Here is a 25158-nt window from a genome sequence, read left to right as displayed (position 1 = left end):
AGTGGTACATCCCATTCAAACCATGCAATGCTGTGCAGCCATTACAACCAGTGAGGAGCTCATATGTGTTGACGTGGAAGACGTCCTTGATACATTATTGAGAAAAGTTTGTAAGTATACTAATATAAGAAGCCATCTGTGCATATAATACACACATACGACACAACTGCACAGAAACGGGACTGTGAAGATAAATACCGGTGTAGTAATAGCATTTCACCTCTGGGGAGAGTGGGCAGAGACCCATTCTTTATACAATTATGAGCTGCTTGAATCTTTTACAAGGAGGATGTATTTACAGTTCACTTATCTGGTGGTAATGAAAATTAATTTTTAATTAATTTATTCCTACTGAAAGAGGATTCTTCTAGGCAAGTGTCTGCAGGCCTAACTAGGTTAGTCCGCAATATCTCTTCCTCCTCCTCCTTCTCTAATCAAATGAGTCTGTGAGACTGGTGAGAACCATTCAATGGAACTATTAAGATAAACTAGCAGATGTTAAATGATCTCTTCAAAAGAAAAGCACTGGTGGCTCCACAGAAAGGAAACCGGGATGCTCACTTTCGGGCAATGGTGGTCACGCGGATGCGCCTCTGGGTGCTGGAGTGTTGATACTGAGTGACAAACTGGATGGCGCCTCTGCCTCCCTGGGGGATCGGGGCGTTGTGCTGCAGATGATAGGCCACACACCTGGTTACTGTTACAGGCATGACTCAAACACACATGGTCACAGAGCCCACTGTGCTCTTCCTAAAACAACTAACACAGTGGTGACAGTAAGGTCCTCGATGCACTCTGAATGGTACATTTAAAATCTGGGCATGTCACTGTACACAGCTTTTACCTCAAAAAAAAAAAAAAAAAAAAAAAACCCAACCAAATTCAAGTAAATATTAAACTCAAGTTACTGATATGCTGATATGCATGCTGAAGTGTTTAGGGATGAAAGACACGACAGGAATTTGTCTTAAAGCAAAGTAAAATAAAGTAAAACGGGAACTATAGAACTATAGAATCTAAGTGGTAGGTGAGGATACCTGTAATTGTACAGGTATTCACTCTGCAATTCTTTTCATTTTTCTGTACATTTGAATTTTTCTAAATAAAATAATGGGGAAAAACTGACACACTCAAAAATTCACCAACATTATGATGGCTGGTAAAAGCCAGTTCAACAATTTAAGTGATGAAAGCAATCTGCTGTCTGACTCTGACCAAACCCTGAAAGGAAAAAAAGGGTCGTGCCAGACAGACGTCAGGCAAACACAAGCCCAAAGAAACATCAGTCTTCAGAGAAAGAAGCTAGAGGCCACCAGTCTGTAATAAATCAGAACACACAGGGATTCCTAGGTGGCTCAGTCAGCTAAGTGTCCAACTCAATTACAGCTTAGGTCATGATCTCACAGTTGGTGAGATCAAGCCCCGTGTTGGGCTCTGTGCTGACAGTGCAGAGCATGCTTGGGATTCCTCTCTCTCTGCCCCTCCCCGCCCCACATACTCTCTCAAAATAAATAAACACTTAAAAATAAATCAATAAACCAGAAAACACAACACCAAGAGACATGAATACTCATAAAGAAATCCAACTCACTTGATTGACTACTTCAAAGTAGATGCCAAGTGTAGATGTGGGATCCATGCCACAGATTTTCCACTGACTCGTGCCACCAACACCAAGCTCCTGGGGTAAGAAGAGGAATTAAAAATAAAAACAAAAAGCTACTCCTGTGGTTAACTGCTGATGAAAAATACTGACTCTAAGAATGGTAGGCTACTTAAAAGATTTCATTCCAAATGAAAATTTAAATTTAACTAAAAAAAAGTACAATTATAAGCCAGAATAAGGTTTAAGATTTATTACAGGCCTCTAAAATTAAGCTTTTTATATTAGAACTTGGACCAATTTCCATTATATCACCAAGATAGCTCTTTCTCCCTCTACACACACACACACACACACACACACACACACACACACACACAGTATATAACACTGAAGTTAGCTGAAAGAAGCCACGGTTAGAATTATCGTGAAAGTTAGCTTGAAAGTTTCACCATTATTATTAGAACAAGAAATAGTTACAGGATATTAACTATTAATTATTAATTTTGAATCCAGTTCCTTTATGCAAAAACGACATGTAAATCCTTGTAAGAGAATTTAGATTTTAGTGGTATGAAGCCTGCTTTTTATTGACTAGCTGAAGGACTCCCAATGATAAATGAAGTTCACTGAAATGTGAAGAGTGTTGCTGTTTTAAGCAGGACATCTACAAGAAAAGGCTGCAGGTGTCAAAAATACCTAGAATTGTCAACCAAGATCACTAGATTCTGCAACATACATTCTTATCATTCAGTAAATATTATACGTTTTAACATACTTCATCAAAATGCAGAATGGTAGATGCCAAGTGTTGTTGTTTTTTTTTAAGTTTATTTATGAGAGAGAGAGAACAAGCAGGAGAGGGGCAGAGAGAGAGGAAGAGAGAGAATCCCAAGCAGGCTCTGTGCTGTTGGTACAGAGCCTGATGTGGGGCTTGATCCCTCATGACCTGAGCCAAAATCAAGAGTTGGACACTTAACCATGTGAGCCACCCAGGCACCCCCAGAATACTGTGCTTTTTAGGAAGTAACATGAGCATGCATCGAGACGGTCATATTTCTTTTGTATGACTCTGAATTGTACACTGCACCCAGATTGTACACTGTCAGGTAAGAAGAGCTGATACCACTGTGGCCTCTACAAAGCTATGCCAGGAGCCTTTGTACCTGGCCAAAGAACCAGCAATCTCAGGAAGGAGACGGTCAGAGGGTGAAGGGAACATTCTTAGGTGAAATCACAGAGCAGCTCTAAGGTAGAGAGAAGAGAGGGCTCTGTTTCATCAGTATTTCCAAAGCAAGCTGGTGAGATGGATGGATTTGTACATGTCACCTTCCCTTTTAGTGGCCTTTTCTAATAGAAGCAGGGAACATCTGTTGGAAAGTGAAGGGCCACACCGAGGGAATATGGCAAAGAAGCAAAAGAAGATTGCATGCCTCCCTTTCTTGGCTTGCTAATCCTTTCTCCCGAATCTTCCCATACCACAACTCAAGTTTTAATATATGAAACTTAAAGTTTCAATTCGAGGGATTCAGAGTATGCCACTGCAAAATACACCACTCTGACATAAGGATTATTTTAAGCAGAAGGTAGTTTGAAAAAACAGACATAAGAAAACTCTCTGCCCTCCACCTACTAAGGGCAGGATGATTCTCAATCATCAAAGACAACTCTAGATGCTTATCAGCCCAGAGAGGGCATAAGACGAATCTATACAAGAAAGATGCTAAGACCAACCCTCTTCTCTTCCATTAGCTCCCTCCATCTATCTACCTTCCACACTGTGCCAGCCCTAGAGGCTCAAAGTGCCTTTCCTGTATCTTGTCACTTTTCTACAGATTTACTGTTCTTTTGTTAAGATACCACATAATCCCAAGTTCTAACCATCCCTTTGATTTACTCCCTACTGAGTACATACATGCAATGTGTTTACGTGTAATGTGTGCGTTAATTTATTCTATTATGAAACCTGTCCTTTGCCAGTCTTGTTTGCAGGGCCCAAGCCAATGAAATCAAGATGGGTAGGCAAAAAGAAAATCTTCCCTCTTCTATCAGCACCAATGCCTGAGTGGGCCACAAACCCTCCAGAGCCCCAGAAGTACATTTTCTCACTAATACACAAATTCCGTATGTAAGCATTTACCTTGCATTTACCAGAGTAAGTATGAAGATAAAATTAGGAAATCACCATTTGATAATCTCCAATGAAACATAATGATTCAAGTAAGGATAATCAATGGATGTTAAAACCATTAGGTAAAAGGCTGTTGGCAAGCAAGATATTCACATTTTGCCACAATCTCGTTCAACAGATTTACTGCTAACGACTAAAAGGAAATGTGCCCTTATAACAGAAAGATGTGGGGCAGTCATCACCTTCACCACACTGTCTAACTCAGCACCACTAACACAGAAGATTAGACAGAAGTGGTTCTTGAAGAAACACGCATGAGGTATAAGATTACCCAGGAACTGTGGTGGACAAAATGGTCTAACTTGAATCAAATCACTAATCTAACTTTCACTTTACAGAAAATACAGAGAGGACAGAAACCAGTTCACGGCCACCACAAGGAAACAATCAAATACACTGAGAATGTGTGGTACTCTATTGCAGAAGAGATGGGCACTTGGCACTGTATCTTCAACAAATCAATGTCATCAAACAAAACAAGCAAAAAACCCCAAAGAACAGAAAGACCATTCCAGATTTAAAAAGACTAAGGATACATAATGCTAGATGCAATACTGGTTAGCGTGTGGAAGAAACAGCTATGAAGGGCATTTAGGGAAAAATTAGGGAAAGAATGACTAAATACAGCTGATATTAGCAAATTATCATTTTCTTATCTTAGGTTTGATATGTCATGGTAGGAGAACATCCTTAATTTTAGAAGATACACACCAAAAGACTAAGTGTCATGACACCTGCAACTTGTTTTTAAAGGTTCTGAAGAAGTATGATAAAGTAAATACGGCCAATAGATAATAATCAGATAGACAAAGCAAATATTGCAAAAATAGAGGACAGAATTAAGACAAAATGTTAACAATTACTGACTCTAAATGTTGGGTATACAGGACTCTTTCCCACTTCCCTAAGCTTCTCTGTATGTTGAATTCTATCTCCCTCTCTTTGCATCCTCCACCCCCCTCCCAAAACCTCATCGTTGAATTCCTACCGGTTCCTAGAACAGCTAATCAGCTTGCACTGATTCATAAAATTATTCTCTAAGGAGATTTTAAGTCTATGGAAAATATTTTGGAACAGGGCAACCTTCCAAAGCCCTCCCAGGAATTAGGGGTATAAGTCCTTTCATACACTGGGATAATGAGTGACTCCTCAGATGGGCTTTAGGGCAGCAACCTGCCTCGCCCAGGGGATTACAGGAATATTCTCTCAAATCACCTTGCCTCTGGCAACTTCAACAAAACATTAACCAAAGTAGTCACTAAGCATTATATTAAGCGAAAATAAGTCTGTCAGAGAAAGACAAATACCATATGATTTCACTTATTGGTGGAATTTAGAAAACAAACTGAAGGTTGATGGAGGGAGGTGGGCAGGGGATGGGCTAAATGGGCGATGGGCATTAAGGAGGGCACTTGCTGTGATGAACACCGAGTGTTGTGTGTTAAGTGATGAATCACTAAATTCTACTCTTGAAACCAATGCCTGGAACCTGCTTTGGATTCTATGTCTCCCTCTCTCTCTGCCCCTCCCCTGCTCACGCTCTGTCTCTCTCTCTCAAAAATAAATGTTAAAAAAAAAAATGAGGATGAGAAAGATGAAATCTATGTGGGCTTCCATTGTGCCAGGGGCTGTTCTGCACGTTTGACCTGAACTTACTCATTTAGCCCTGCCAACAGGTACTATTACTATCTCCACTTCCTAGATAAAGACGTTAAATCCCAGAGTGATTAAGTACCTTGTCCAGGCCATAAGATAGCAGGGGTAAATGTGCACCCTTGTATCCACATCTGGCTCTACAGAGTCCAGCGTATCCTCATTGAAGAGGACATCGAAGGAAGGACATAACTATGACAATCCCAGCCCAGAACCACTCTGGAGGGGCCTCACTGCACCCAACGGTCTGTCTCCTAGCAGCTAAAGTATAAGCAGAGGAAGTGAGCCACCAGCAAAGCCACCTCACCATCTAGTGGGTTAACTTAACTTTGTTTACATATTCTCAAAATGTGTTACCCAAAGAACATACCTGTCTGCATGTACAACAGTGTCATTCATGCCCAACTAACTCAAAATGGTCTCTGAGAAGTGAGACAAAGGTATCACCTCTAAGGCAACACACAAAGCTTTATCCCTGAAGGCTTCAGCTGAATGCCTGCCTTGCTACACAGAATACCTTGTGGCTTATTGTCACAGAGACCCAAACAAGGACAGTGGGGTTAGGGGAACCTAGGCTCTAGCTCCTCCATATCAGTTCTGACCCAGAGAATAAGATACTTGACCTCTCGAGCCTCAGTTTTCTCCTCTCTGACCCTTTAGATAGATGGAAGGACAGACAGAAAAGACACCACTTCTCAGAGTTGTGGTCATCAGTAAAGAGTTGGCCCTTCTCCCCTCACCACAGACACAGACACATCCCAACAAGTGACATAAGGTCACCCCACTGACATTTCTAATGAATTAAATCCTGGGGCAGAGGGGGTGAGAACAATGGAGTTTTCCTTACATTTTCTGACACACATGGTCCTTTCACATTCAGAGACACACAAGGACCAATGGCTCCTGCAACTTTCAGCTCCCGAGAGGTCTAAAATGGAAATACAAGACAGCATAAAGTTAAAATTCATTGAGAGCCATCCTCTCACGAAAGACACAGCTAAAACTTACAGGAAAAATATGGCAGCATTATCATTCCAGTGAGAAGAAATCCTACGTGGATTATTCTCTTACAAACTATTCCGTGACCACTGTAATCGGATAAAAACTAATAAAATCCTCCTTTGGAAACTGCATTAACTTTGTTCCAAAGATGATGCAGCATTTTGAACTTTTTCACCTTTGAAATTATTGTACACATATAAGAAAATAATTCTGCCAAAAATACATTTCTTTCCAATCCCAAGTACTTAGCTATAATTATTTATAATCTCTGATCAGTGGATATACTATTGTATGTTGCTTTAAAAATGCTTAATTCAAGGGGCACCTGGGTGGCTTAGTTGGTTGAGCATCTGACTTCAGCTCAGGTCATGATCTCACAGTTTGTGAGTTCGAGCCCCGTGTCAGGCTCTGTGCTGACAGCTGGGAGCCCGGGGCCTGCTTCGGATTCTGTGTCTGCTTCTCTCTCTGCCCCTCCCCTGCTTGTGCTCTGTCTCTCTCTGTCTCTCAAAAATAAATGTAAAACATAAATAAATAAGTAAATAAATAAATAAAAATGCTTAACTCATGAACTCCAACATAACTACATGGCCAACATACTTAGATTTTTAAATCTCAATTCATTAAAGTCTACCTCTCTTCAGCTCAAAAAAAAAAAGAAAAAAAACCTCAAACATTTGAGATTATTTAAAGTTTATCTCTAATTCTCAAAGTAATAATCCCAATTGTATCACATAGCAGCCCCTTCTAATGTTTTCTCAACAACTCCGAATGAAGTGTGTAGGGTTTTCAGTCCCTACGAGAAAAAGGAGGACCCAAACTCCCACTACTGCACTATTTCTGAGCACTCTGGTTAGTCTGCAGACAGCCACTAAATATAAACATGGTTTTGTGAATGTGGTGGCCCATACCGACGGCCAGGGGGGTGCTCAACACCACGTGGCAGCCTCTGTGCTCAGCCTGCCGCCACTTCTCAGGCCTGCTGTCCTAGAGCAGGACCAAGCAGAGCCTGCAGGGGAATCAGACACCTCTTTGCATAAAACATTAATATACAGGTCACCCTCAAGAAGCACAGTAATAGAATCAATATACCTTGTTCAACTATTTTGCTGGGAACCTTTTAATTTACTTTTTGATGTCTGTGTCCAGCAAGGTGAGGCTTCTACAAATCTGACTACTAAATAAGTAACACTCTTCTTCCGTTAAAATTTTAGAACGTTATCATACCTTCACTTCCAAAGTAGCACCAAACGCCATGCGAAAATCTCCGTTGAAATCTTTAGTAAAAATTCTCTGGAAAGTCTGTTTGAAGAGAGAGGTGTTGAAAGAGTCTCCCATCACCATGTGGCCTCTAGGAAAGAAAGAAGAAAGTGAACATTTAGGATGACTGAAAGCCACTCAGATGCTTCCACGGTGTTCACAAACAGTAATTTAAAGAAAGAAAAAAAAACTCATGTCTGTGAAGGTGCTACTAACTTAAATGGGAAACAGCAAGTTCAATTTGTACTTAGGAAAGACACTATTTTCAAAATATCAAAGATAGGACTCCTTAGAACAGTTCTAAATCTGTCCCACAGAGGTGGTCACACAAATCTACAGATGATACAACCTCATACTATACACCCCCACGTTACAAAAATGAGTGCCTGTACAAACTCAAAGTCCAAGCAGACTCTATGATATAGTTCATTCTATCACACTATGTCAATCCCTGGTTGTGATACTGTGCTTTATTTCTATTAAGACACAACTTAAGACACAACCACTGGAGTTGCTAAATGGAAGAGCATGGACAGACCTCTCTGTAATATTTTTGCAATTTCTTATGAATCCGTAATTATTTCAAAAGAAGAAGAAAACAGAAGAACCCTTCATTGGTAAACCCACAGGTTTAATGGGTCATCTACTGAGGAAATGTATCCAGCTCCCCTCATTTACTCTCCTCTGACAGGGGAAATACCCAGGCTGCAGGAAATCCTTTTCAGGTTAATTCACTGCCTCAAAACATTGAATCTCTGCCTGTATGTAAATTATCTCTAGTGTATGAATACCTGTATGTATCCCTTCTTGAAGTTAGAGGAAAATACTATTCAAAATTTCAGCAGTTCATGTATTTGGGCAGATAAGCACCACCTGATGCAAGTTATGCATCTAGTCATTGATCATCCAATAGGATTTCAGAATTGGGCAGGATACAAGATCGTCTGGTCCAGCTATCTCAGAGTGCCTGACCCCTCCAGGAACAGAGATGGCTCTTTGGCCCTAGACAGTCTACTCTTCTCACCCTCCTTAGTCATGGGATCCATGGTTTCCTGAGGGAAAAAAAAAAGGCTACATTTCCCAGCCTGCCTTGCATGTGGCTGTATAACTCAGCTTTGTTTGTTGGAGGTAGGCTTTGTGATTTGTGGAGGGCCTTCTCATGGGAAGACGCATATCTTCCTTGGACCCCTCCTCCTTCCTGCTGCTATAACACAGCAAGAGGCCGGTTACCATCCTAAACCTCAGGTAGCACAGAAAGGTGGTGGAACAGCACAGGAAGGGCCTCAGCCCCAGGGATAATGAAACTAATATCCCAGCTCTGGCTGCCTATTTCCAGTGTCTACTTCTGTTGCACTCACACAAACCTAATCCTGACTCACACCAACCCTGCCAGGTTATTATTACCCTATTAGACTTGAACTCCTCCAGCATAGGAGGCCACACCCTCCACAGGTAGTCCATTCCAGGCACGGACAGTGCTGACCGTTAATACAGTCTGTCTTCATACTGGCTCAAATTCTATTTCCCAGCAGCTTCCAACACTGGTTCTAGTTTTCCCCTTTGGTCACACATGTAACAAACAAATCTGATGCCCTCTCCGCAGAAGAGGCAGTCGATTGTTCAATATAGATCTTATGCCCCATCTGTCTTCAGTGGTATCTTTTCTAGATCCTTTAATCGCTCTCATTATGACACAGTTCTGAGTACTCTCCGCCACTCTTACTGCTCATCTTTGAACTGCCCCAGCTCATCTGTACATCCCTTTTAAACTGAAAATGCTCAGAATGGAAGACGATATAATCTGGGTGTGCCTGGCACCAAGGAAACTAAGCACTATGGTCTTCTCTGAAGACAATCAATTCCTATAACACAGCCTACCTACCTTGCCTTTGCTGGAAGTCCTCCCAAATGGTTGGCTCACCTTGAGCCACAACCAAAACCTCTGAGACTAACGTCACTGCTAACATGTTGCCCTGATACCATATTTGTGTAAGAGGTTATACGACCTAAACACCAAGTCATTCAGGAATCAAGGACCTCGCTGAGAATCTGATGGAAGTGATGGTCCCTCTCCACTGGAGATACACGCGCGCGCGCACACACACACACATACACACACAGGCGTATAAACTCGGGATGGTCACAGTAAAGCTTTTCGATGGATGTTCTAAGATAAGAGCTCTTGGAGGATACCAGTAGGAATTCATCCTACTAAATGCGGTTCACTGGTATAGCTATGTCAGTGTCATTTGGGACCTGGTCACCTAACAAATCTGCTGCTCTCTGGGACAGCTTCAGTGACGAGTTCAACCTCTACGTGCCCCTTCTTTGCTCAGTGAAGACCAGTAGCATTGCTGGGAGCTTGTTAGAAATGCAGAATCTCAGAAACACGCCACAGGTCTATGCCAGTACTTCTCAAACTGTTCTGAGCAAATCACCTGGAAACTTATTCAAATGCAGGTTTTGATAACAAAGGTCTAGGGTATGGCTCAAGATACTACATTTCTTGCAAGCTCTCATGTGAGGCTGATGCTGCCTGTGCTCAGCCACACTTTGAGCACTAAGGGTCCATACCGTGGTTCTTAAACCCTGCTTCACATTAGAAACACCCAGGAGAGTTTAAGAAATGCTGATGCCTAGGTCATACCCCATGAGGGACAAGACTCAAAGCAAGAGTAGTTTTTAAAGTTCCCAGAAGATTCTAGCATGCAGCCAGCTTCAGATCATTGGTGCACATGAGCAGTTCTCAGGCTTTCTGTGCACCAGAGTCCCCTGGTAAACGTGTAAAAGCTGACTATTGGGCTGCAGCCTCATAGTCTGATTCAGGAAATCTGGGGTAAGACCTGAGGAAGTGTACTTCTACTCAGTCCCCGGGAGCCCTGAACGTTGCTGGTGAGGCCCCATTACGCTCTGAGAACTATGCTTTACACCATGACCGGTTCACACAATACAGAGACAGGCTCTAAGCATGCCCCACCACGTACCCTCAGGCTGAGCATGTGCTCCGTGTCCGTCATGCCCCTTGCCACTGATACCACAGCCTGGAGCTTTCTGAAAGCTTATCTAAGTCAGCCACGCACATCCTATAGTCCCACCACTCACTTCTCTTTCCTTAAAACACACACACTTGCCTTTCCCAGGTATTTGTTGTCAACATACCCAGTAAGATTTGCACAACACTTCATCTCCAGAAGTCCCGTCTGATCAAGGGCACAAGCGTAAATATCAATGCAGTGACCATTTGTAGCAGTTCGGTTGGCAAGCATCTCGTAGTGCTGTGAAGAGAGAAAAATTATGTTTAGGAAAGAGCAATGTTATTCACTAGGTATGCCTTACTATACCAAAGGGATGTAACCGAACTTAGGAATATGGAGATAGTTTTATGACATCCAAATTAAATCAAACATACAGTTTTCAATCTCAAAACACGTTTAGCAGTTTTAAGACCACCCACTCTAAGTAAGGACTCAGAACTGGGGCAATAATTTAACAACAGCCAATATCTGGAAGGTCATCTCATCAAGATCAACTTGCTGACCACAAAGCATGGTCTCAGCAAAGTAGCTGTCACTCCAGAGCAACCTAGACCCAGCACCAGGATACCAGAATTACAGCCTGTGTTCAAGAGCACCTACCTTGGTGGCCTTTTTCATGAAACGTGCATTATCTTTCTCAATATCATGCCAGGAACGAATAGGAACCTTTAGTTCGTCTCCAACTACCATGCCAGGCCCTTGGGTGGGGGGACCTCCAGTAAACAACATAATTCTGGCTCCCGTGTTTGGAAAAGTGCCCTAAAACAGTAAATGGCAATATTTTAGAAACATACCGCCCACCCCAAGTATGCTTCCATTTCTCTAAAGAATACTCCAAACAGTTCTCATCAGCTGTGCTGAACACTGTTGACAGTACAAAATAACACAGATGATAACGCACAGAAGCAGCCTTGTGTCTTCCAGCCTAAGGGCTTCATACACTTTTTTTTAATTCACTGTGAGCACCTGCCATTGCCCTAATGGCCTCGTGTTTCTCATGCAAACTTCTGATATTTTCAAATCATCACGGGGCTCCTTCATTGTGGATAGTAATAACAACTGAAGTGCTTTCTAAGTCAGTTGACTCAGGTCACAAATGATTTTCAAACAAAGCTAGCAAACACAACTTGAGGTGCCCCGGTAAATTCTGAGTTACCTCCAACAGGCCAACAGCAATGGACAAAGCAACACCAGTGGATCGCAAAGGTCTCTTCCCCTGAGTCACAGGCCATGGGTCCCTCTGCAGCTCCCCAAGGAGATCAGTGAGGTTCATGTCAATCTTGTGAATGGGCTGCAGAAATCTGCATGATTTTCAATGGACACATTAATCCTGGTTTAATAAGTACTCTGGTTTTTAGCCCTAGGTGACACACAGTCACAGCTCTGCAAAATAATTATTCACAGTAGAAAAAACTTACAATTTTATTTCTTCAAAGCAATTTTAGCCAGGGAAACAATTTAAAACTGAATACAGAGCAATTTATATATGTGTGTGTGTATATATATGTGTGTGTGTGTGTATATATATGTGTATACATATATACATATATGTATGTACGTATAGTATGGGAACAAATGATTTTAAATATCAGTTTTAATTACATTTTAAGCAGCAAAGAAATCCTAAAGACAGGTCTAATGTGAATTCAATCCATGCACAGTTCATGTACATGGACCACCTTCATCATTCTAAAGATCCACTTTATTTAAGTGTATTTATTTATTTTGAGAGAAAGAGAGAAATTATGTACACACAAGCAAGGGAGAAGCAGAGAGACAGGGACACAGAGAATCCCAAGCAGGTTCCATGCTGTCAGTGCAGAGCCCAACGTGGGGCTCGATCCCATGAACCTGGGATTTCAGCTCATGACCTGAGCTGAAATCAACAGTCGGATGCTCAACTGACTGAGCCACCCAGGTGGCCCTAAAGATCCACTTTAAAGTGATTCTCAAGTGTTTCTCTTGAGCCTTCAGAGTAAACACAGAGAAGCACTGGTTTCTTACCACAGTAAGTGGCTGTCCCCAGAATGTCAGACAATGAATTTTATCATGTTTGCTGACTGTTGCCGGCCATAGGCAGCCCAGGCAGTCAATGGGCTGAGGAAAATAAGTGCCTGGTCCTAGGTTTGCTTGAGGACACCCCACAGAAGCCTGTTGTTTTATTTAAGACTCAAAAAAGACAATAGCCATGCATAAGAGGAGGGGAAGACTCGAGTACAGTGGTCTCAAAACCTTTGTGATGATACAACACTAGGAGGAAAAACATTCTGAACAAATCTACTACACACACATGTGGGTGTATATATGTATGTGTAACTACACAATTTAGTTATTAGTTTCAAATATATACCAACATGTTATACAAGTCATTAAACATTAAATACTGGTTAGGCTTAATCATTTTTTTTTTTGTCTAAAAACAAGAAAACAGAAGTTCTAACATTTTTCTTCCCTCCCTTCAGTGGAATGCCCTGCATGCCCACTACTGTGTGTGCAACATTCTATGTTAGTAGCTCACCTGCTTGAAACGAAAGGGTGCTCCTGTGGTTGACCAGGTCTTGCTTGCTGCATGGGCATGGCAGGCTTGGTGAGGCCCAGCATATCCTACAAAAACCAAAAGGACTCATTTCCCACAACACTAGATTGAATAACCAACTACTCTTTAAGAAATCTCCTTGCTCCTGCTTGTGTACAAACAAGGCACAAACCTGTATTTGCTTTGCGGTTAAATCCTTGGTCCCTCGGAAGACATAACTTTTGGAGATTCCTTCACAGCTGAGCTCGTGAACCTGCACCATCCTCCCAAACGTGATCAAACCCACCAGAGCATCTGGAGGAAGGAGACTCAGGGACATCTGCAGGGATTCTTTGAGTGCTTGAAGGTCATCTTCTTCCAGGCACGTGTCAACCACATAGAGGAAGATCAGAGGGGATGGAGCACCTCGCTTTACGTAAAGAAACACAGTGTGATGATCAGTATACAAACAGACATAACCAGCTCTTTTCAAAGCACATCAGGTATGTAAGTAACAAGTCTTGTCTATATTTACTGTCAGGAAATATGGACATCTAACTAACTTCTACTCACTTCGTTAAATGACAGTTTCTATTAAAACAAACTAAATGTAAAAACTATTTGTATCCAACGATTTATTCTACATATTTTCAAATGTTTTATTCTTAAGAGAGCACAAGTAGGGGAGGGGCAGAGACAGGGGGACAGAGGATCTGAAGTGGGCCCAACACGGGGCCCGAATGCACAAACCGTAAGATCATGACCTGAGCCAAAGTCAGACACTTAACCGACTGAGCCACCCAGGTAACCCTCTACATTTTTGAATGCCTTCCATGTGCCAGACACTGTTCCAGGTCCTGGGATATATCAGTGAACCAAAAGAACAAAGATCTTTGCCTACCTTAAGGAGCGGATTTTCTGGATGGAAAGAGTAGGGGGATGCCAGGAGTAGAGGTAGGGGGCAGGTTCCAGTATTACATAAGAGATCAGGGAAGCCTCGATAAGAAAGTAACATTAGAGCAAAAACCCAGAGGAGAGGGAAGAAGCAATACAGACATAGGAGAAAGAGAATTCCAGCCTAGAGCAAAGGCCCACAGGCAGGAGCATTCCTGGCATGTCCAAAGAAAGTCATGAGACCCATATGGCTAAACGAGGACACTAAAACAAGTTGAGGTATGAGTGATAATACAGAGCTGGTCCACAAAGAGCTTCAAAGACTCTCTCTCACTCAAGGTAAAAGGGAGTCATTTTCACCATTGGAGGTTTCTGAACACAGAAACAACATGACATGTTTTAAAGAGTTACTCTGGCTTTTGGGTTAAGGATAAACTGTAAGTGGGAAAGGGTGAAATTAGGGAGAAGGGTTAAGAGACTGCCCAGTAATTCAAGCAAGAGGTGATGGCTGGCCCAGGAAAAAAGTGGGGGAGAAAGAAGTGGTTGGACTGTGGATAGATTCTGAATATAGACCCAATGGGATTTCTTCATGGATTGGATATGGAATGTACAAGAAAGACAAGTCAAGGACGAACCTAAAGTTTTTAAGCTTGACTAAAAGATGGAGTAATCTTAACAGAGCTGGAGAAAGCTATGGGGACAGGTGCTGAACACAACCAGTGACCCCTTTTCTAGCCTTCTATCAAGATTGTAAGTAATGCCAATGAGTGCACACACACCATGACCAAGTGTTTAGGATCCATCTGCCCTCATAGTTTTAAATTGTCCAGGGACACAGAAGACGAAGAGAAACTCAATATTTAACACCATTCATTAAATACGCAACAGAGACGTTACCTGTATCACATACTCAATTGTAGAAAACTGGGGCATCAATTCAGCAGGCTGATTCACCTCAGATATGCCTGTATAAGCAGGAGGAAACTGAAGAGAAGGAAACAAAGCAACGTTTTATTAGGGCGAAAGATATTTATGTTATACCTCTTATTTTCCATATATAAAAAATAGGTAATGTCCATGAATTAATTCTGAAAGCATAGAACACAGACCATGTAACTAAAAATACAAAAATCAAAATTTTAAATCGAAACCCTGCCTTACATTTATATCCCATTGTAACTTTTTAAAATGTAGTTTGAGGGTATGTTGTAACTTTGAGATGATTAAAAAATGTACCAGTAAAAAACATTTTTTAAGCACTGCCTTGCAAATTAAGGGCAGAGATTTCAGCTGTCTCATCAATAATTTATGTGGGAGGCCGTGCTTTACCAGCTGGCAGTGCCCTTGCAGCCCCCTGTGTTCTCCAAGGCCAGAACCCAGGATTGTGACTGAGCTTCTCTCTTCAAATCCCTTTGGAAAGTGACTGGTGAACTAAGCAGGAGATGGGAGTCAGGAATGCTGAATACTGATGTACTGTCCACCAGTAGTTCAAGACATATTGGCCTGGGACTCTAGTCTCCAGGCAAAATGCCTTTGAGAGAAGTGCCACTGGAAATAGAAATGAACCCTCAAGCAACTTGCTAAGGACCACCCTAGAGCTTCCTCTTCATTTTCCCCATCTTTCTTTTCATGATGTCTTACAACATGAAGCTTCCACCACTGCCCTTTGGAGAGTCAAACCTCTGTTTTCCAACTTTGGAAAGACAAACCTTTTGCTCCACATTTCAAAGAGGACAGAGAACTTGGAGAGAGTTCAGAGAAAAGGGATCCAAATGACAGAAGCGATAGAATGTTGATATGTGTAGAGTACGGCTCTACAGAAAAGGAAGGTAAAAGATGGCAGGCATATGAAACAGAAATGGTAAATGAAACTGTAAGGAAATATGTAAGGAAACTGTAAAACCATCTTTCTTCAAAGTTAAAAGTCATAATTTGGGAAACAGACTTAAATTAGGAACATTTTCATTTATACAGGAAAATATCTGATGAACCATGAAAGTTAAAAAATAGTTTTAACCAACAACAAAACAAAAAGAAGCTACAGAACAGCAATTCTTATAAACAAGAGGAACCCTATGCAAATGAGGCATTAAAGAGCTGTAATTGGAACTGAAAAAAAAATTTATGTGGATGACTAATTCTTTTACTTGGGTTTATTATTTTAGCTGTTATCAATAAAGTAATACATGTTCATTGTAGAAAACCTGGCAAATACAAGAAAATATAAGAAAACAGGAAAAGGAGCACTTGGCTGGCTCAATTGGAAGAGCACGTAATTCCTGATCTTGGGATCAAGAGTTCAAGCCCCAAGTTGGGTGTAGAGATTACTAAAAAAAATAAACTTAAAAACAAAAAAAAGAAAAGAGGAAGAAAAAACTCTTTATGTTCCTACCAACTAGAGACAGCTAGTCAACATGTAGGCATATTTCCTTCCAGACTTTTTCTACTTCCGCACAGATGAGCTCATCCTATATATACAATTTTGCAAACTGTTCTTTATGCTTGACATTGTATCACAGGCATTTTGTCTTTAAATTGATGTTTTAGATCAATTAGATTGATGTTTTACCCAATGTTTTTTATTGTGGTAAAACATGTATAACTTTTGCCATGTTAATCTTTGTTCAGTGTACTGTTCAGTGGTCTTAAGTATTCATCACCACCATCCACCTCCAGAACTCAATTTTCTTTCCAATGGATGACAGAAGTTTAATATCAGAGAGCAGAGATTTACAAACACAGTGACCGAAATTGTATATTTATTTTCACATGAGAGTACCTTCCTGTCATCTACCTAATATTACTTCTTTTTCAGTGTAACTTAACTCTAAAAATCATTCACTATCATGTGTCCTGAACCTGTGAGGGTGTGATAAGCCCAAGTGAAAATCTGAAAATTGTGTTCAATGAAAATTTCCTTTTAGAGAACAGAATACCATTTAAACAAACAAACAAACAAACAAAAACAACAAAATAATGACAGATGACACAAACATATGGGAAGATGTACAATCTTCATGAATGGGAAGAATTAGTATTAATAAAATATATATACTACCAGAGGAACATAGAGATACAATGGACTCCCTATCAAAATGCTAATAGCATTTTTCACAAAAGTTGAATGAAGAATCCTAGTATTTGAATGGAACCACAAACAAATCCAAATAGAAAGCAATTTTGAAAAGAAAAAAAGAAAACAGAACAAAGCTGGTGGCATCATAATTTCAGATTTCAAGGTATACTACAAAGAAAAAATACAAAACATCATGGTATTGGCATAGTTACATAGATCAATGAAACTGAATAGAGACCCACACTTACATGGTCACTTACATGGTCAATATATTTACACCATTAGAAAATTAAACAGGTGTATGCAAAAGAAAGAACCTGGATCATTTCTTAATGATATATAAAAATAAAAGCAAACTGTATTAAAGACCTAAATGTGAGACCTGAAAACCATATATTTATTTTTTTTATTTTTTATTTAATTTCCAGTTAGTTTACATACAGTGAAATATAATTTCATATACATCATATAGTGATTCGACATTTCCATACAGCACACAGTAATCATTACAAGTTCACTCCTTAATCCCCATCACCTTTTTACTACATTCCGCACTAACCTCCCTCTTGGTAACGATCAATTTGTTATCAATACTTAAGTGTCTGTGTTTTGATTTGCCTCTTTCTCTTTTTTGTCATTTTCCTCATTGGTTTTCTTTCTTAAACTCCACGTATGAGTGAAATCACATGATATTTGTCTCTTTCTCCCTGACTTATTTCACTGCCTCATACCCTCTAGCTCAGTCACTTGACTTTGCTAATAGCAAGAATCCGTTGTTGTTGTTTTTGTTTTGTTTTTTTGGCATAGTAATATTCCATTATATATGATATATATATATATATATATATATATATATATCCATTTCTTTGTCCATTCATTGGTCAATGGACACTTAAGCTGCTTGGAAATTTGGCTATTGTAAATAATGCAGCTATAAATATCTGGGTGCACGTATTCCTCTGAAATACTATTTTTGTGTCCTTTGGGTAAATACCTAGTAATACAATCGCTGAGTCTTAGGGTACTAATATTTTTAAGTTTTTGAAGAAACTCCATACTGTTTCCCAGAGTGGCTGCACCAGTTTGCATTCCCAAGAACTCAATTTTTTTATCTTGCAAAACTGAAACTCTGAACTTATAAACATTTCCTCATTATCTCCTGCCCTGGATGTCCTGATATTAATCCCTTACAAGATTTATGATTAGCAAATATTTTGTGGACTACATTTTTACTCTGCTGACATTGTCTTTTGATGCCTTAGAATTTTCACTATAACTGTATTAAACATGGACCTCAATTCTGAATGCCTTTAAGAGTTGCACATACTCCTGAATCTCTCATGGAGGTGAATTTGAATGGTACCTGCTCATAATTCCCAAGCCTATACTTAGTACACTGATTGGTCTATTTATCACTGGACTTACTGTGAGATGTATCAAAGAATGAGATTATTATCTGCAATTATGATTAAATATGTGAATAAATAAATGCATGTTATTAATATCTTAAGAGGTACTAAACCACTATATGCTATACTGGAAATGATTAAATTTTTCTAACAGCTTTATTGAGATATATTATATATATCATAAAATTCACTCTTTTAAATGTATAATTTGATGATGTTTTAAAAACATTTATTTAGATAGAGAGTGTGTGCATGAGCAGGGGAGGGGCAGAGAGAGAGGGAGAGACAGAATCCCAAGCAGGCTCCACGCTGTCAGCACAGAGCCTGATGTGGGACTCGAACTCACGAACCATGAGATCACGACCTGAGCTGAGATCAAGAGTTGGACATTTAATCAACAGCCACCAGGTGCCCCAGTAGTTTTAAAATTTTTAAATCAAGAAATGCTCAACATTGGTACTTGGACCCTGAAAGTTATAAAGATCAAAAAGTGAAAATTCAGTAATGTACACACTATGCAATTAGAATAAACTGAAGTCAAATGAAATATACACGACATATCTGTTTTCTTAGGATAACATATTCACTGCCTACAGAGGACATCAAAAATGGGAATTTTATGTCCCCTCCAGAGCAAATGATAAAAACCCACATAATGAAACTGAGTCATCGTTCAACAGAAAAATCACATATGTTCAGTGTTCAATTATGCTTAACAAAAGCTATTGCCTTGAGGTCAGCAGAAATTGATGACTACCCAGACAGACACAAATTCAACCTTACTTAATTTTTTTCAGAGTAATTCAACTAAAATGAAACACAGAAAAACACTTAAAAAAATTCACATACCTGATTTCTTTGGAAACAGAAATTACAGGCCCAAAGTTTTGCTCGATAATCAACCTGACTGTGAGAAAGATAAATATTATAGCTAGGTACCATTTTCATTTGTAATGTGGAAAGCATTCAAGTGTAATCTTTAAGTTTAGTAAGTCTCACAGATATGTTTCAGATATCATTCTGAGCATGAATGGATGGAGTGATGTAAAATGTCTACTGCAGTTAAGAGTTATGGCTGTTAAATACACCAAAAATTTCCTTCAAACAGCAGCACTGAAGAATTAGTAAATCTTTTTTTCTCTTTTCTAATTCCCTTGACAATATTTAAAATGTCATGATTTTATATAAGTTACAGGTTATTCCCTTTTGTCCTGTTCTTAACATAATCTGTGTGATTTTTCTAGCACTTTTATTGTTAAGATACGTGAAACCACTAAATGTCAATACTAAATTTCACACATGGAAACACTTGCCTGACTTTCACCTCACCTACCTCACTTGAAGAAAGGTTGGGAGGCATGCTTCTTAGAACTGGTTAAAGATAATGCTTCAGTTAGTTTTTTCTCCCTTTCTGCACTTAGAAAATTAATAAGCAATGGCTACCTCTTTGAAAGAAGAGTAACAGCATCTTATGAATGGGTGTAATAAGTAAAAGTAAGGGGAATGAAGTAAAAAATGTTCCTTCATATGAGTCTTATTTTTCCCTCATATAAAAGTCTTACCTTTTAGACAATATTTCTGATACTCTTCACCTGTTTAAAGATTCTTTCAAATAATGCCCACATTTCCAGAAAATATCATAGGTCATGATCTCAGGTACAAAACATTACACTTAACCATCACTAAGAGTTATAATTTCTTCCACCTATTACTTCCTGCCATACAGCATCACCATACCAGGTAAGTATGAGAAAACCGTCAAAAGCTTTCTGATTTTTTTGGGAAAATGCTTCAAAAGGTACCAATATAATCTATGGTTAAACCAAAAACAAATTGAAATAAGAAAAAAAAGTGAATTCCAACCCTTTCCCTTGACTTCTACCTCATTCCTGTAAGTTCCAATTTTATCTCCAATATTAGGCCAGTAAGACTCAGACTTCTACAAGCATTCTTTTTTAAATATATATACACACACACATATATATATTTTTTTAATTGTATGTAAATCCTAGTTAACATATAGTATAAGAATGGTTTCAGTAGCAGAATTTAGTGATTCATCACTTACATATAAATAACACCCAGTGCCCATCACGAGTGCCCTCCTAAATGCCCATCCCTATTTAGCCCATCCCCCCACCCTAGACTTCTACAAGCATTCATCACCTCAGAATCTCACCATCTACTACTAATCCCAAATTTGATGATTTGCCCAAACTGAATCACTTTTATGAGAATCACATAAAAATCATAATATACTGCATTCTTCCTTTTTACTAGTTTTAAAAAGAATTCATACCAAAGTGGATTGAGAATGGCTTTGCAAGTTGGCCGGCTGCAGAGCACAGGTTCATATTGTACGGGAGGCAGGTCTGGACGTTCTTTCAAAGGAGTGAGGAGACAAGCCAGGGGAACAACCATTCTTGTAGCCTCGAGGCGGCTGGAAGGCCACACATTCCAACTAAAGCGCACACCATCTCGTTCTTCATTCTGCTGAATGAACTCCAAATATGTTGCCATAGTCTAAAAAGAAACTATAGATGAGGCTTTTTAATTTTATGTGAATTTCTCAACTAAACTTCAAAAAAGAAGACGGTCACCCAACAATGTTCTTTAAACACTTAGTCTGGGTGGCTCAGTCAGCTAAGCGGCCAACTTCGGCTCAGGTCATGATCTCACGGTTTGTGAGCTGCAGCCCCACGTTGGTCTCTGTGCTAACAGCTTGGAGCCTGGAGGCTGCTTCAGATTCTGTATCTCCCTCTCTCTCTGTTCCTCCCCTGCTCGCACTCTCTCTCAAAAATAAATAAAGATTAAAAAAAAATTAAACACTTAGTCTAGAAGAACTGGTCACTGGAGGATGACAACATCTCCCTTCCCTTTGACTCCCAAAGCCAATTAACTTCACAGTTCTCTTTGCCTACTATTCCTTTCTCAACTCTCCTCTCTAGCACTTAAATAAATGGAAAGATATGGGGGGTTTACAATCATTTGATCATTTCCAAGCTGCAAGTAGTTGAATAATACTAATGTAAACCTCCTCATAGATCATACAACATTTCAACCAAGCCAGTTCTAATTCCCCTTCCCCAAGAGTCAGTCTCAAGCCCTGTTTCAGCATCCACCTACCTTCCTCCCTGATCCCCTCCCTTCCTTGCTTTATTAAAGCAAACACTGCATTAAATTCTACTTTCCAAGTGATCTTGTTTTTGTGCCCTTTCCCCTCCTCTGTTACCTGGGGAGACAAGAACTGGATGCTGACGTTGTGAGTCCAATTTGTAATGAGAACCACCACCAGTTCCTAGCAAAAATATTTCTACTTGGAATCACCAAAATTATAATGCTAAATTTGCTATCGTGCTGGGCGACTCCTTCACCAGGACCTTTTCACCAGGGTTGCTTATGTTCATGCCTCGAAAAATTCTGGTTGATAAAATAACCATTTAGACTAAGCTTTTCAAACCCAGACAATGCCAACTCCATTGAGTGTTTCATACACCCTATTTGCATTCTGAAGTCTAGGCTATGGCTTAACACATATCTCAGCCACCTAGGGTTCACGGGAACAAGACCCTCAAGAAAAAGGGAAAAACAGACAAAGAATCTATGTTATTAGTGGCCTCTAGTGCTCACTTCCTGAGGTGCTGAATAATAAGTGTCTCCAATAATAAGTGTTATTATGACAAGTGTCATACTGTAAATGATACGGACTAAGAGAATGATTTTTTGAGGGTGGGGGGCAAAGGGTGGGAGAGAGAGAGAATCTTTTTTTTAAATGTTTATTACTTATTTTAGAGAGAGAGATTGAGAGAGCTCCTGCAGGAGAAGGGCAGAGAGAGAGGGAGACAGAGAATCCAAAGGGGGCTCTGCACTGACAGCAGAGAGCCCAATGCAGGGGGCTTGAACTCACAAACCAGGAGATCATTAAGCCGAGCCAAAGTCTGATGTTTAACCAATTAAGCCACCCAGGTGCCGCAAGAGAGAGAGAATCTTAAGCAGGCTCCATGACACGGGCTCAATCTCACAACTGTGAGGCCACAACCTGAGCTGAAATCAAGAGTTGAATGCTTAACCGACGTAGCCACCCAGGGAATGATTTTATGCGGCTAGAAAAGCAAATGAAGGAATTAGCCCACTACACGCAACCCAGACCACAAAAATTCTAAATGTTTGCTCCAACTGACACTCTAAGGCATCTACTTGTTATTTCTGACAAAGGCGGGAAACTGAAGCACCCTCTACATAGGAGGCCCTTCTGCAGCTACGAAGTGGCAAAGGGATAACTCAGGTGGGAATAAACGCAAGTTCTAATATCACAATTCTCAACAAGTACCTCAGCAGGTTTCATTCACTGACTGGTACCCACTCAAAACATGAATGAAAGATACTGGCTCCATCCAATGTCCCCAAGCAGCTACATATTAAAACCTGCTCTTTCCGTTTCCCACGGTCTCTTCCTGTCGCCTCTTCTAGAACATGGATTCTTAAATCTGGGCACAAAACCAACGGGGCACTTCAGAGCGTCAATAAATCTTCTGAAGCTGTATGCAAAATTGTGGGCATGAGCGAATGTGCATTTTTCTAGGGCGGTCGATCTTTGACTCACATCATATTCTCACAGGGGAGGAGTTTCTGAAGAGGCTAATAGATGAATGGATGAGTTAATGAATGAATGAAAAGAACTTTAAAGGTTCTGTAGGAGTGTCTGCCAAAAATACACACACGCCAAAAACTGAACCGGTCATTCCATCAAATCATAACTTCTCAGGACACGGTAGCCAAGTTTAAGCACAGTTTAATGCTTCAAGCGTAGTCCGAAGCCCCGGATCCTAGTTCCAGCTGTCACGAGGCAGAAGTCATTCATCCCATTTCAGGTTACTCAACTCTAAAAAGAAACCTGAATCCTTCCGCACCCCGCGATTCCTAGGGTTCCCGAGCCAGAAGCCGGCCGGCCGCACCGCCTGACGAGGAACGCGTCACTCTTCAGCAGACCCCTGGGTCACTGAGTCCCTAAATTCCTCTGCCCGCCAAGCCGCCGAGAAGAGGCTTCGCCTCAGGAGCAACCCATTCGGTCCCTACAGAGACTCCAGTCCGTGCCCTCGGCTCCCCATCACCTGCGCTCCCACTCACCTGGCAGGAGCAGTTCACCTGGCCGCGTCCGCACCCACAGCTGCTAGGGCCCCGCGCCGGCTCCCACCGCCAAGTCCAGCTCAGCTCTCAGACGACTGGTCAGCGACCCTGTGCGTCACGCCACAGCGCCGTCCTCTGGCCAATCAAAGAGGGCCTCCCCCGGCGGAGAAGCGGAAGCAAGACGCTCAGTGAAGCCACGCCGCCATCTTGGAATGGGGCAAGCCCGTTGTTCTCAGGCCACAAAACCACCGCTCCTCAGATCCTGCGTTCCTCCACGTTCACCCCTAAATGTTTGTGCTTCAGAAAACTCAGGTGCCTGCGCGACTGTTTCCTAGGTGCAGCCGGCACGCCTCAGGGATTCGCCCTGATCCAACATGACTTCCGCCCGCCCAACTGGGAAGTCCCTCTCATCGCCTTAGCTACCGGGAAGCGAGAATGATGACGTGTGGCACCGGAAAAAGGAGAGGCGGAGGAAACTGAAGCTTGCCGGGAAAAGGTGTCACCGCGGCGAGGGGCGGGGCGGGGCGGGGCGGAGGGAGCGTGGGTCCGCACACTACCTTTGGAAATTCAGCATGCGTAGCAATACTTCATTATGTTACTGCTCGCTATGTTGACTTCGCGTTCTCTTCGGGGATTGACACTAGCGCACAGTTACTCTCTGCGTGTCTAGCTCTGTCCTCCATCTACGAGAAGGTGAATAATTGGGAGTGGTCATATTCACGCATCCTGGGAGACTAACCAAACTCCTAAGTATATAGAACACAACTTTCTACAGCCACTACAGCCTTTATATACCTTTTTCTAAGTGACAAAAATGAGCACGTTTATTAATCTGACTCCGAGATACAGCCTGTCTATAGTATATTTTTTAAAAGAAGCAAAGCTATATAAACTTAAAATGATGCTTAGAATATATCTAGACATCCAAGAATTACCATTAATTAGCTCAACTTAGTACAAAATTTTCAGCTACTTACAGAACACAAACTAGTTTTAGGTCAATATATTATGAAACATACTCTTAATATAAAAAGTCTGTCAATGATTCATTTTTGTTGAACAAATTTACGGTTTTCATGTTCCTAAACCATGTCAGAATAACTAGGTTTTACATCATTAAGTGAATAAATTTAGGCAGTTTGCATTAATCTCTCAGTAAGGAAGCAAACTCAATTAAAATAAATACACATTTGTATTATAGTTTACCCCGAGAAAAGACATAGCTGTATGGGTTGTTGTTTTTTTTTTTTTAACCAAACGTTAAAAGAATATCATTTACCAAAGACTTGCTTTAATTATTTGATCCTGGCTTCTTTCTATACTAGAATTTTCTAAGAAGGGTTTTTAAAATTCCTACACATTTAAAGTATTGGAAGTTTAATTTCATTATTTTTGG

At 40.7% G+C, this 25158-nt stretch overlaps 1 protein-coding gene across 2 annotated transcripts in view; it reads right to left on the bottom strand.

Moving 5' to 3' along the window:
* SEC23B (SEC23 homolog B, COPII coat complex component) overlaps nt 1-24225 on the bottom strand; it is a 44696-nt gene extending 20471 nt beyond the window's left edge. Inside the window, exons 1-13 of one of the 2 annotated variants that reach the window (XM_043602969.1) lie at nt 23763-24225; nt 20935-21158; nt 19485-19542; nt 15048-15134; nt 13450-13686; nt 13260-13345; nt 11898-12042; nt 11342-11500; nt 10866-10981; nt 7674-7797; nt 6295-6375; nt 1592-1681; nt 562-668 (exon numbers count right to left, since the gene is read on the bottom strand). In XM_043602969.1, the coding sequence (XP_043458904.1) occupies nt 562-668; nt 1592-1681; nt 6295-6375; nt 7674-7797; nt 10866-10981; nt 11342-11500; nt 11898-12042; nt 13260-13345; nt 13450-13686; nt 15048-15134; nt 19485-19542; nt 20935-21155 (1511 nt within the window). In that variant the 5' untranslated portion in view covers nt 21156-21158; nt 23763-24225. Of the gene's footprint in view, nt 1-561; nt 669-1591; nt 1682-6294; nt 6376-7673; nt 7798-10865; nt 10982-11341; nt 11501-11897; nt 12043-13259; nt 13346-13449; nt 13687-15047; nt 15135-19484; nt 19543-20934; nt 21170-23762 lie in introns of both variants that reach the window. The other variant, XM_043602968.1, reaches the window with a different exon arrangement.
* Between the last annotated feature and the right edge of the window lie 933 nt (nt 24226-25158).

The sequence above is a fragment of the Prionailurus bengalensis genome, chromosome A3, assembly GCF_016509475.1.
Source record: "Prionailurus bengalensis isolate Pbe53 chromosome A3, Fcat_Pben_1.1_paternal_pri, whole genome shotgun sequence".
Taxonomy (NCBI): Eukaryota; Metazoa; Chordata; class Mammalia; order Carnivora; family Felidae; genus Prionailurus; species Prionailurus bengalensis.
This window is presented reverse-complemented; position numbering and strand designations above follow the sequence as displayed.